The following is a 13,572-nucleotide window of genomic DNA, read 5'->3' as shown; positions in this document are numbered from 1 at the left end:
AGTAGTAATAGTAGCAGCAGCAGCAGTAGTAGTAGTAGTAGTAGGGTGTTTGTGTAGTAGTAGTAGTAGTAGCAGCAGCAGCAGTAGTAGGGTGTTTGTGTAGTAGCAGTAGTAGTAGCAGCAGTAGTAGTAGCAGCAGTAGTAGGGTGTTTGTGTTGTAGTCAAAGTGCCTGTACAGATAGCACTGAGTTCAGGTGGTGTTTTTGACAGCACTGCTTCTATACACTTTTATTGATTGTCATGCAATGTTAAAGACGACATGAACAGAAAACTGGCATATAAGAGGGGAGATCCACATGCAACAGCCAATGGGAGGGGAAGGGATTGGAGTGGGAGGGGTCGGGATGTGGAGATATATATGGCAGAGGACCTGCAATCGATACACACACGCACGCGCACACACGCACACACAAACCATCCAAGCCATCCACGGATCTGGCCCTTGATCGAGGATCACCCTAAACCCATATCCTCACCTTAACCACAGATCTGGGATCAGTTTAGCCTCCCAATACCCCAGCCCTAAACCCAATAGAGAGAAAAGTCAAACCTGACCTTGGATCAGCGTCTGGCTCATTTCAGGAGGAGGAGGAGGTTTGGGCAAGGAGTGTGGTGATGGGGGGGAACAGCAGGAACAGGAAGTGATGTCATAGTGATGTAATAGGTCATACCTTGGTCGCCAATCATCAGGTGAGCCAGACCTTAAAGGAAGACAAGAGCACAGTCAGCACAACAGAGGAGCATGGGGTGGTTGTCCTGACAAACCAATCAATCATCATAGCTACTTTTGCTAACATTAGCTAACAGTAGTGTCCATGCTTCTACATCTGCATTGCTTGCCGTTTGGGGTTTATGTATGAGCACTTTGTGGCATCTGCTGATGTAGAAAGGGCTTTATAAATACATCTGATTGATTGATTGTGTGCGGTGAATATAAGAGTCTGTTTCGGGTCTGAACTGTCACTATAAACAATCAAAGGAAGATGTAGTCTTTCTAGTGAGTGTTTAGTTCCATAATAGCACAGTGATTGTACTTTTGGAAATTGTTGTTACACTAGCAAGTTATCCTCGCCTATACTGACGCGTTCCTGTAATATTTTGACGTGTTCATTCACTTCGTCCGACTGTAACTATTGCAAGCTGACCTTTATATATTTATACCTGGTGTCTGCTCATGTTGCTTTATGTGTGTGGTTTCTACATACTGCAAAATCAACACACACACACACACACACACACACACACACACACACACACACACACACACACACTTGTCTGTTTTTTAAATGTTTTTCCCCTTATCTATCTATGGTGAAGGGGATGCTGAGGGCTGTTTAAGTCTTCCTCCAGTATGGTTGCGTTTTTTTTATTTGACCTTAGTAATATCATGTTTATATTTGCTATTTTATTATATATTTTTTTGTGTCCTAGGGTATCTTGAAAGGCACAAATAAAATGCGTTATTATGGTACTGTCTGTCTCTAACCTTGAGTGGAGAGCCACTTGAAACATCAGGCATTTGTCCATGAAGGAAGTTTACTTACCGTCTGACTGCAACCCCCCCACACACACAACACACACACACGCGGGGGTGAGAGAGGGAGAGAAGGAGAGGTGGAGAGGGGGATGAGAGAGAGAGAGAGAGAGAGAGAGAAAGAGAGAGAGAGAGAGAGAGAAGGAGAGGTGGATGAGAGAGGGAGAGAGAGAAGGAGAGGTGGAGAGAGGGAGAGAGACCCACCTGGGTTGTAGTGTTCTGGGAGCGTCCAGACGAAGGAGAGAGAAAGACAGACATTCATTAACACGCCATGCACAGCCGCTCGTTACCACACCATCACCTTGGTTACACACATGCAGATCCACCCAGATGACAACCTTTATACCATGCGGCACTAATAGCCTTTCATTCTTCCACATACACCAAATACACACAACCCAAGTACACACACATGCCAGGGTTGCGGTCCATTTTTCTCAATTCAATTTCTCAATTGAAATTCAATTAATCTAAAATTACATTAATAGAATTTCATACATTAATAGAATTTCAATAGACACAGTGTGTGTGCACGCGCACACACACACTCACACAGTGGTCAGGGTTGATGAAAGCAGACACTCCTACCTGTGTGTTTGGACTCTGGACAATGTTATTCACCCAGAACTTACCTTCCAGCCTCCTGTACCAGAACACATACACACGCGCACACTCACACACACGCGCACACTCACACACACGCGCACACTCACACACACGCGCACACGCACGCTCACACATACACATGGACCCTTGCAGTAATGAATAGATCGATGGATAATGGATAACTGGTGATAGGAAACAGCAGTAGAGGGAGAAACATGCTTTGGTCAGTACTAGTGTGTGTGTTTGTGTGAACCTCCCTTCCCTCTGTCATTTATTAACATGGTAGAAACCAAGCCCCAAGCCTCTATGGCTTACCTGCTGATCTAAATTAATTGTATATGTTTAAGCAATGTGGCAAAATTACACCTTCAGTCCCGGTGCTAGAAAATGTGTGCCGCGCTGCATTATTGTCGAAACAATGGCAGTGGCAATATGTCGCTGGCCTCCCTTCCAACAACCCATCAGGCTCATCAACACACTACACGACACTCGCCACATATTTCATCTTCGTATCACGCACAAACATTCTACACACCAGTGTTTCCCCTAGGATTGTTTTCAGCCGCGGTGGCAAAGGTAGTGTGGGGGTTGGGTGTTCTTTGCTGGGTGGGGGTCCGGGGGCAACACTGCACACTATAACACTAAGTTTCCATCCCAGATTTATTAACCAATGAATCAAAACTAAATCAACAATGTTTCTTATAGATTGACCCGAGTAGAGATAGTTAAATAGGGACTAGAGTGTTAGAGGGATAAAGGCCCAGGGAGCATACGTAACAGAGTCTCGCTTTCAGAACCCGGCAGTCTCTATGGTAACCTGTTCAGCAGAGAGTGAGGGGGTTGCTATTGAGGCGACGGAGGGGCCTAGATCTCAGAACTAAGACACACACAAACACACACACACAAAGCAACAGGAACGTAACTCACCATCACTGGAATCTACTGATGACTACTGGGATCTACTGATCACCACTAGGATATACTGAATACCACTGGGATCTACTGATCACCACCTACAGGATCTATTGATCACCACTATGATCTATTGATCACCACTATGATCTACTGATCACCACTATGATCTACTGATCACCACCTATAGGATCTACTGATCACCACTGGGATCTACTGAGCACCACCTACAGGATCTACTGATCACCACTAGGATCTACTGATCACCACAGAGTTGATCACAACTAGGATCTACTGATCACCACCTATAGGATCTACTGATCACCATTTGGATCTATTGATCACCACAAGGATCTATTGATCACCACAAGGATCTATTGATCACCACTAGGATCTACTGATCACCACAGAGTTGATCACAACTAGGATCTACTGATCACCACTAGGATCTACTGATCACCACCTATAGGATCTACTGATCACCACTAGGATATACTGATGACCACTGGGATCTACTGATCACCACCTACAGGATCTATTGATCCCCACTATGATATACTGATGACCACTGGGATCTACTGATCACCACCTACAGGATCTATTGATCACCACTATGATCTACTGATCAGCACTAGGATCTACTGATCACCACTAGGATCTACTGATCACCACTAGGATCTACTGATCACCACCTATAGGATCTATTGATCCCCACTATGATATACTGATGACCACTGGGATCTACTGATCACCACCTACAGGATCTATTGATCACCACTATGATCTACTGATCAGCACTAGGATCTACTGATCACCACTAGGATCTACTGATCACCACTAGGATCTACTGATCAGCACTAGGATCTACTGATCACCACTATGATCTACTGATCAGCACTAGGATCTACTGATCACCACTAGGATCTACTGATCACCACTAGGATCTACTGATCACCACTAGGATCTACTGATCACCACCTATAGGATCTACTGATCACCACTAGGATCTACTGATCACCACCTATAGGATCTACTGATCACCACCTATAGGATCTACTGATCACCACCTATAGGATCTACTGATCACCACTGGGATCTACTGATCACCACCTACAGGATCTATTGATCCCCACTATGATATACTGATGACCACTGGGATCTACTGATCACCACCCACAGGATCTATTGATCACCACTATGATCTACTGATCAGCACTAGGATCTACTGATCACCACTAGGATCTACTGATCACCACTAGGATCTACTGATCACCACTAGGATCTACTGATCACCACTGGGATCTACTGAGCACCACCTACAGGATCTACTGATCACCATTAGGATCTACTGATCACCACAGAGTTGATCACAACTAGGATCTACTGAGCACCACCTACAGGATCTACTGATCACCACTAGGATCTACTGATCACAACTAGGATCTACTGATCACCACTAGGATCTACTGATCACCACTAGGATCTACTGATCACCACTAGGATCTATCGATCACCACAAGGATTTATTGATCACCACAGAGTTGATCACAACTAGGATCTACCGATCACAACTAGGATCTACTGATCACAACTAGGATCTACTGATCACAACTAGGATCTACTGATCACCACTAGGATCTACTGATCACCACTAGGATCTACTGATCACCACTAGGATCTACTGATCACCACTAGGATCTATCGATCACCACAGAGTTGATCACAACTAGGATATACTGATCACCACCTATAGGATCTACTGATCACCACCTACAGGATCTATTGATCACCACCTACAGGATCTATTGATCCCCACTATGATATACTGATGACCACTGTGATCTACTGATCACCACCTACAGGATCTACTGATCACCACTAGGATCTACTGATCACCACTAGGATCTACTGAGCACCACCTATAGGATCTACTGATCACCACTGGGATCTACTGAGCACCACCTACAGGATCTACTGATCACCACCTATAGTATATATTGATCACCACCTATAGGATCTACTGATCACCACTAGGATCTATTGATCACCACCTATAGGATCTACTGATCACCACTAGGATCTACTGATCACCAGAGAGTTGATCACAACTCGGATCTGCTGATCACCACTATGATCTGCTGATCACCACTATGATCTACTGATCACCACTAGGATCTACTGATCACCACTAGGATCTAGGAACAAAACAAGTTGCTTACCCAGTCAGAGAGACAAACAATACTGTATAGGAAAGGGAGAATGATTGGTGTAACAGTCATATTCGAGATACAGTGCTTTCAGAAAGTATTCACACCCCTTGACTTTTTCCACATTTTGTTGTGTTACAAAGTGGGATTAAAATGGATTTAATTTAATTTCTCTCTCAATGATCTACACAAAATACTCTGCAATGTCAAAGTGGTAGAATAACTAAAACATTTGTAAAACATTTATGAAAAATAAAACACTAATATATCTTGATAACATAAGTATTCAATCCCTTGTGTCAATAAATGTTACAATCACCTTTGGCAGCGATAGCAGCTGAAAGTCTTTCTGGGTATTTCTCGAAGAGCTTTCCACACCTGGATTGTACAACATTTGCCCATTATTATTTTCAAAATTCTTCCAAGCTCAAATTGGTTGTTGGTCATTGTTAGACAGCCATCTTCAGGTCTTGCCATAGATGTTCAAGCAGATTTAAGTCAAAACTTTAACTAGGCCACTCAGTAACATTCACTGTCTTCTTGGTAAGCAACTCCAGTGTATATTTGGCATTGTGTTTTAGATTATTGTCTTTCTGAATAGTGAATTCATCTCCCAGTGTCTGGTGGAAAGTAGAACAAACCAGGTTTTCCTCTAGGATTTTGCCTGTAATTAGCTAAAAAAATGTATCCCAGTCCTTTATAGTTATTCCAGAGTGGTGCAGTGTTCTAAGCACTAAAAAATTAAAAATACCCATAACATGATGCAGTCACCACTTTGCTTGAGAATATAGAGTGGTACTCAGTAAGGTGTTTGTATTGGATTTGCCCCAAACACAACACTTTGTATTCAGAACAAAAAATGTATTGCTTTGACACATTTTTTTTATACAGTATTACTTTAATGACTTGTTACAAAAAGGATGCATGTTTTGGAATATGTTTTTTGTTGTACATGCATCCTTATTTTCACTCTGTCGATTAGGAAAGCATTGTTGAGTAACTACAAAGTCGTCAATCCAGTTTTCTACAATCCCAGTCACTAAACTCTGTAACAGTTTTAAAGTCACCATTGGACTCATGGTGAAATCCATGAGCAGTTTCCTTCCTCTCTGGCAACTGAGTTAGGAAGGAAACCTGTATCTTTGTAGTGACTGGGTGTATTAATACACCATCCATCGTGTAATTAATACTTCACCATGCTCAAAGGGATATTCAATGTTTGTCTTTTTGTTACCCATCTACCAATAGGTGCCCTTCTTTGCAAGGCATTGGAAAACCTCCCGGGTCTTTGTGGTTTAATCTGTGTTTGAAATACACTGAGGGACCGGTAGTTTTACAATATTATTACTAAGCCACACATCGAAGGAGTTATGGCTGATGTCCAACCATTCCATTTTCTGTCTGCCTGCTAGTTGTAGCAGTGTTGTAACCACTAACCTTTGCTTTCACAGCACTACCGGTGAGGACTTTAGAATTCTACGGCGTATAAGTGAATGCTCTGAGCCTGGTGTAGAGAAGTCCTGTGTAAAACATGTTCTTGATGTGACTGATTCCTGCTTTTTAAGTAATGGTAGTAAGAATACCTGCACCTTTAAATAGTGAGAATTGAGTTGACTGATCCTTGGAATTGAATTTAAGTGAACCAAATTTCATTCAAAATAGGCTGGCAATAGTTAACTGACTGATTTGAGAGTTGACTGCTGTTAAGAAATGTAGATACCGTTGAAGAACTATAAGCAAATAAGAAAAGGGTACTCCATGAATGAATGTGTGGACGCACACAATAACAGCATGATTGTGAATGAATGATTGTGAATGAATGATTGCATAATGATGAACTGTTTGAACAGTTATTCACATGCTGACACTTACAGGAATGGCAGACTATTTGCAGAGCCTGGCTACCTGATTATGCTGAAATGACTTCAACCACGTTCTGATCTCATTCATGGTCACAACATGGTGATGAATGACAAGATACAGTGGACAGCAGAGGATATGAAGGCACTTGAGAAACCTAAACAATTATTAACCTCTTCCCCTTGTTTAGGACTGCTGGACCACTTTAGACTATTTCATTTATTTGTGAGTGAGAAAAATGGTTATGTCATTTGTCCTTACACAGAACCATGGTGGGAAACAAGGGCCTGTTGCATACTACTCCAAGAGACTTGCCAGTGTGGCACGAACTGCCCATCCCACTCCAGCACAGCTGCATTCGTTACCAAAATATGCATTTAACGTTGTCCCACGTGACACTTCAACAAAGTGTCACATAGGAAAACTTTACATGACCACATTGAGGACAGGTTGAAATTCAAAACCCCTGATTGGGACCCTTTATCCGGGATTGAAACTCTCAACAGTTTTCCATTGGCTCATCTATAGCCTAGTAATCCTTCAGTTTGTACTACTTATCATTGCTTGTGTTAAGAAACATTGTGGTAAAACAGTTGATGCTGTACTCACTATGCCATTACTTACCACAGAAGATGAGGGATCAGAGCCTTTACCCCCCAGACTTGTTTCCCATGCCTGATTACATATCCGATGAGAACGATGCTAATCACGAACATCGTAATGACAATGTCGAGCTGATGGCGCACCTGGTGCTTGACGAGGGTCGACACAGTGAGGCCATGCAACTTATTATGTGACTTGTGAAGCACATTTTTACTTACAAATTGCATTTTACTCCTGAACTTATTTAGGCTTGTCCTAACAAAGGGGTTGAATACTTATTGACTCAAGACATTTGAATTTTTTATTTTATTAATTTGTCAAATTTAGAAAAACATAATTCCACTTTGGCGTTATGGGCCATCGTGTGTAGGCCAGGGATAAAACAATCTCAATTTAATCACATTTAAATTCAGGCTGTAACAAAACAAATTGTGAAAAAAGTCAAGGGGTGTGAATACTTTCTGAAGGTACTGTATGGGTGTTTGTACACGACATGACCAAAAGTATGTGGACACCTGCTCATCGAACATCTCATTCCAAAATCATGGGCATTAATATGGAGTTGGTCCCCCCTTTTCTACTATAACAGCAAACACTCTTCTGGGAAAGAGTTCCACTAGATGTTGAAACATTGCTGCGGGGACTTTCTTCCATTCAGCCACAAGGGCATTAGTGAGGTCGGGCACTGATGTTGGGCGATTAGGCCTGGCTTGCAGTCGGGGTTCCAATTCATCCTAAAGGTGTTCGATGGGGTTGAGGTCAGGGCTCTATGTTGGCCTGTCATCTTCTTCCACACTGATGTCCGACAAACCATTTCTGTTTGGAACTCGCTTTCTGCACAGGGGCATTGTGGCAGGGTAGCCTAGTGGTTAGAGCGTTGGACTAGTAACCGGAAGGTTGCAAGTTCAAACCCCTGAGCTGACAAAGTACAAATCTGTCGTTCTGCCCCTGAACAGTTAACTGAGCAGTTAACCCACTGTTCCTAGGCCGTCATTGAAAATAAGAATTTGTTCTTAACTGACTTGCCTAGTTAAATAAAAGTTAAGTAAAATTGTCAGGCTGAAACAGGAAAGGGCCTTCCCCAAACTGTTATCGCAAGGTTTGTCTAGAGTGTCATTGTATCCTGTAGCATTAAGATTTCCCTTTACTGGAACGAAGGGGCCTAGCCCTAACCATGAAAAACAGCCCCAGACCATTATTCCTCCTCCACCAAACTTTACAGTTGGCACTATGCATTGGGCAGGTAGCGTTCTCCTGGCATCTGCAAAACCCAGATTCCTCCGTTGGACTGACAGATGGTGAAGTGTGATTCATCACTCCAGAGAACGCGTTTCTACTGCTCCAATGGCAACGAATCCAATGGCGACAAGCTTTACTCCAGCCGATGCATGGCATTGTGCAGGGTGATCTCTGGCTTGCTCGGCCATGAGATGGCTCCCGAAAAACCGTTCTTGTGCTGACGTTGCTTCCATAGGCAGTTTGGAACTCGGTAGGGAGAATTGGCCTACAACTTCGCAGCTGAGTCGTTTTTGCTCCTAGACATTTCTACTTCACAATAAAATGACATACAGTGGAACGGGGCAGCTTTAGCAGTGAGCAACTGACTTGTTGGAAAGGTGGGCATCCTATGACAGTACCACATTGAAAGTCACTGAACTCTTCGGTAAGGCCATTCTACTGCCAATGTTTGTCTATGGAGATTGCATTGCTGTATGCACAATTTGATATACCTGTTCGCAACGGGTGGGGCTGAATACACTCATTTGAAGAGGTGCCCACATACTTTTGTATATATAGTGTATGTGTGCGTGTGTGCGAGATGACATCACAATGTTACAAGGTAGGGTTTGGGTAAGGCCTTACCTTCGCTGCAGTCGTTGCCTTTGTAGCCGGTGTCGGTACAGTCGCAGACGGCCCTCATCTCGACAACAGAACACACCCCTCCGTTCTGACACTCGTGGGCCGGCCCACACCCGTCTCCCACAGTAACACCCTCCGATCCTTCCAGAACGGCCACCGATCCGTTGACAGTGACCCCAGCGAGCCAGCCAGCAAAAGAGGCGTGGTCTCTTACTCCAGGGGAAGTGAGGCGGAGCGGAGAGGCATGGAGCTCTGGGGAAACCCCGCCCATAAAAGTGTGGCTAAAAACGGTCATGTCTTTCCGTTTGCTCTTTACCTCCGCCCATCCCTCCATCTTTCCATCCACCTCAAGGCTTGTGTTCCTCCAGTCCCGTTTCACACGCACGGCATGCCAGTGGCCGTCGCTCACGGCAACCCCGGAACTCACCTCGGCTGGCTCGGCACAGAAGATGGAGAATCGTAGGCGGAGTTTTCCGTGTAGCAACAAGAGTTCCAAGAAGTCGCAGAATCCTTCGTCGTCAAGGTAAAGCAGCAGCCCGTCCGCGCTGTGAGTTCTAACACTGAACGACAGAATGCTCTCGCAGCACGCGTTCCACACCGGGAACCGCCCCCACTGTCCCGAAACCCCCCCAAACTCTAGCACTTCCCCTCTGGATCCCCCAAGGCTACAGAGGCACAGCCAGACACATAGCAGGGGGGCCGCGGCCCCCACACACACCGCCATCACACACACGCGCACACACATACACACACCGCACACACACACGCAGGCTAGAGGTGGGCAGCACAACCTACTCTACAGCTCATGGTGCGAACACCATTCCTAGCACCCTACAGTCTTCTTAGAGCCGTTCCTAGCACCCTACAGTCTTCTTGGGGGCCTTCGTAGCAACCTACAGTCTTCTTGGAGGACTTCCTAGCACCCTACACCCTCCATAGAGGGTTCCTCTGACTGCCAGTCACGTGGTGCTAGAGCTCTGTGTTTCTAGTTCTAGTCTTCTATAGTCTATCTGCTAGTCTGTGTCTCCTCCTTCCTCCTCCCTCGTCTTCCTTCAATGGTGTGTGTGTGTGTTAGAGAAATGACGGGTGCAGCGTGGGATCCATATCGGTGCCTTCGTTAGTTCCTGTTCCCCTCAGAGAGAGAGAATACACCGCCACACACCGTCAGCAGACGGAGCATCTCCCCCGAGGTTCTCTCTCTCTCAGCGGGGTCGTGGGTTCAGCGCTGTGAATGTATGTCCCTCACAGCCATGTCATCACTCTTTTCTTTCCAGTGACCTACAGAGAGAAGGGACAGCATTATCAGCCTGGGTCAGATACACTGCACGTGCACACACACACACACACAAACACACAGTCTTCCCAGACAGTCTCATACCACCCACTACCACCGTGTACTATACCAGTGGGTCTTTTCAGGAATAAATTAGTTATAGAATATCCAGATGCATGTCATGTGTTGTGTAGAATATGTATTATTGTCAGTCAAGTAAAACAGGGAATCATTTCAGTTCTACTTATTGCATTTCTATCTATAAACGTTTTGAACGTTTTACAACACTGAAAACAAACACCTGCAAAAGGCAAAATATTTGAACACTCCAATATGAACACTTCGTGCCTCAGCAAGTGCTTTGGAAGCGCAACAAATAAGTTCATCGTGCGATGCGGAGGATGACTCAAATGCGCCTCATTTATCGAATGAACCCCCTTTTCACACCATAGGAAAAGGCAGTTTACACACGCTCGCCTCTCCTGCGCCTGACCATGAACTACGTTAACGTGGTTGAGATTAGGGTTCCAAATCACAGTATTGATAGACTCGGTAAAATGAGAGCGATTTAAATATCGATTGTCGATCTGCGGCCATTCTTCTCCCTCTTCTAAAACACAGTATCAATGTGTGTGCGTGTGCTATTCATCTCCTCCTGTGAGCTCTAGCTCCCCGTTACACCGGGTTTCCGTCTACCCCACCTGCGCGTGAGAATCAATATACTGAAAACACAGCCAGGAGAAAAATGCCTTATTAGACTATTACAATTAAATATGTAGGCTATATATAGCCTAAAGCAAAGCTCTAGTATAATGCACACGCCGAGATAAAAATGTCCCATCCTACCTTACACACACATCTTCTGGTCGTTTTTACTGTGGCTACTCATCGATTTTCTCAATTTCATCTGATAACAATCACCACGTTGTGAGAGGACATGACAGCAACCAAACCTTTCATTGGCAAATACCCGTTTGATAGCCCTACCGAAACCAGAACAATCGCAACCACTTCTCGATCAAACAGCCCGGTGGTAGCAAACGCATCTCTCTCACTCACTCGCTCTCTCTCTTTACCCAGGAGGAGAAGGTGCAGTCTGCTGCTCCGTGCGTCACGTGGCTAATGGAGGGTGAGAAAAGGAGGAGAGGATGGGCGGGGCCGCTCTGCTGCGGCACCTTGGACAGCGCGCTCACTGTCTGAAACACGATTAACGGAGAGGACCGAATACGGCGGGAACATCCGAGTCATTACCCTTCGCTATGATAATGACTGTCGGTGTGATGATAAAATAATTGCAAATAATCCAAGGTGATTAATGGTTAATCATGAATTAATCATTGATTATTACAGCGAGAAGTCTGAACCGGGAGAACATCCATGGTTCGAGATGGAAACCCGTGGGAGAAAAACGACAACAGTGTTTCTACATCACGCTCCAGCAGCGATCCCCCCTCTGCTTCTGCCATCAATTATCTCTCTCGCTTCTTTCTCTCCCAATTTAAAACTGGATCTCCATATGGACACCGTGAGAGGTGTGTATTTCCTGGGCTGTGCATCTGTTCCAGAGAGGGAATCCCCAGCTGAATCCTGTCCGTCAGAACGGTCTCTCTGGGTACCATACCACATCTGCTGCCCACTCTCTGGAGTAGCAAGATCTCAAAGTTCCCCTTAGAAATTCGACATATGGATGAACGTCAATAGTTGACGCAAAAATTCCCGCCGTGGTTACAGGGTTGAAATACAAACAACTCAAAGGTTAAAACCGTTTAGGGATTCATTACGAGTGGTTAAGGTGATGGCTGTGGTTTGGGGAACACTTAAAAATAATTAAAAGCAAGCAAGACTCATTTTCTCACAGCTTGGTGGTCTAAACAGCCGTTCTGACTCTGAACAGCAGTTTGTTTTAGATCCTACATAGACCTGATCACTAGGAAGTCTATTTCTAGTGATCAGGCTGCTCTGGAGCCTGCTGCTGCATGCACAGCTGCACACACACATTGAATTGTGTTCCTATTGATGCTGTATTCACGCCATTGCCCTGCGGCCATTTTGATGAGAATTCCTGGTGAACTAGTGGGCCAGGAAGTGGAAAAGCTGTTTTGATGGGTAATGAAATGTCTATGCGGCCACAGCCTTTTATTGACTCCCGATCCCGATATTGTCTACCTCTTTTCCTCCTCTCTCCCTGGCGCTCCCTCCTTCCATTCCTCCACCCCTCTTCCTCTCCCTACTCCCCACGTCCTCTCTCCCTGGCGCTCCCTCCTTCCATTCCTCTACCCCTCTTCCTCTCCCTAATCTCCACGTCCTCTCTCCCTGGCGCTCCCTCCTTCCATTCCTCCGCCCCTCTTCCTCTCCCTACTCCCCACGTCCTCTCTCCCTGGCGCTCCCTCCTTCCATTCCTCCGCCCCTCTTCCTCTCCCTACTCCCCACTTCCTCTCCCCCTCTGTCCCTGGCGCTCCCTCCTTCCATTCCTCCGCCCCTCTTCCTCTCCCTACTCCCCACTTACTCTCCCCCTCTGTGTCCCTGGCGCTCCCTCCTTCCATTCCTCCGCCCCTCTTCCTCTCCCTACTCCCCACTTACTCTCCCCCTCTGTCCCTGGTGCTCCCTCCTTCCATTCCTCCGCCTCTCTTCCTCTCCCTACTCCCCACTACCTCTCCCCCTCTGTGTCCCTGGCGCTCCCTCCTTCCATTTCTCCACCCCTCTTCCTCTCCCCCCTT

At 45.4% G+C, this 13,572-nt stretch overlaps 1 protein-coding gene across 1 annotated transcript in view; it reads right to left on the bottom strand.

Moving 5' to 3' along the window:
* Window positions 1–11,933, bottom strand: part of LOC135505147 (neurexin-1a-like) — an 83,855-nt gene extending 71,922 nt beyond the window's left edge. Inside the window, exons 1-4 of the mRNA XM_064924275.1 lie at window positions 11,702–11,933; window positions 9,586–10,860; window positions 1,739–1,753; window positions 672–701 (exon numbers count right to left, since the gene is read on the bottom strand). Coding sequence (XP_064780347.1) covers window positions 672–701; window positions 1,739–1,753; window positions 9,586–10,327 — 787 coding nt within the window. The 5' untranslated portion in view covers window positions 10,328–10,860; window positions 11,702–11,933. The remainder of the gene's footprint in view (window positions 1–671; window positions 702–1,738; window positions 1,754–9,585; window positions 10,861–11,701) is intronic.
* Window positions 11,934–13,572: the final 1,639 nt, after the last annotated feature.

The sequence above is a fragment of the Oncorhynchus masou genome, chromosome 18 (genome assembly GCF_036934945.1).
Source record: "Oncorhynchus masou masou isolate Uvic2021 chromosome 18, UVic_Omas_1.1, whole genome shotgun sequence".
Taxonomy (NCBI): domain Eukaryota; kingdom Metazoa; phylum Chordata; class Actinopteri; order Salmoniformes; family Salmonidae; genus Oncorhynchus; species Oncorhynchus masou.
Note: the sequence above shows the minus strand (reverse complement) of the source record. Positions and strands in the feature narration are given on the sequence as shown.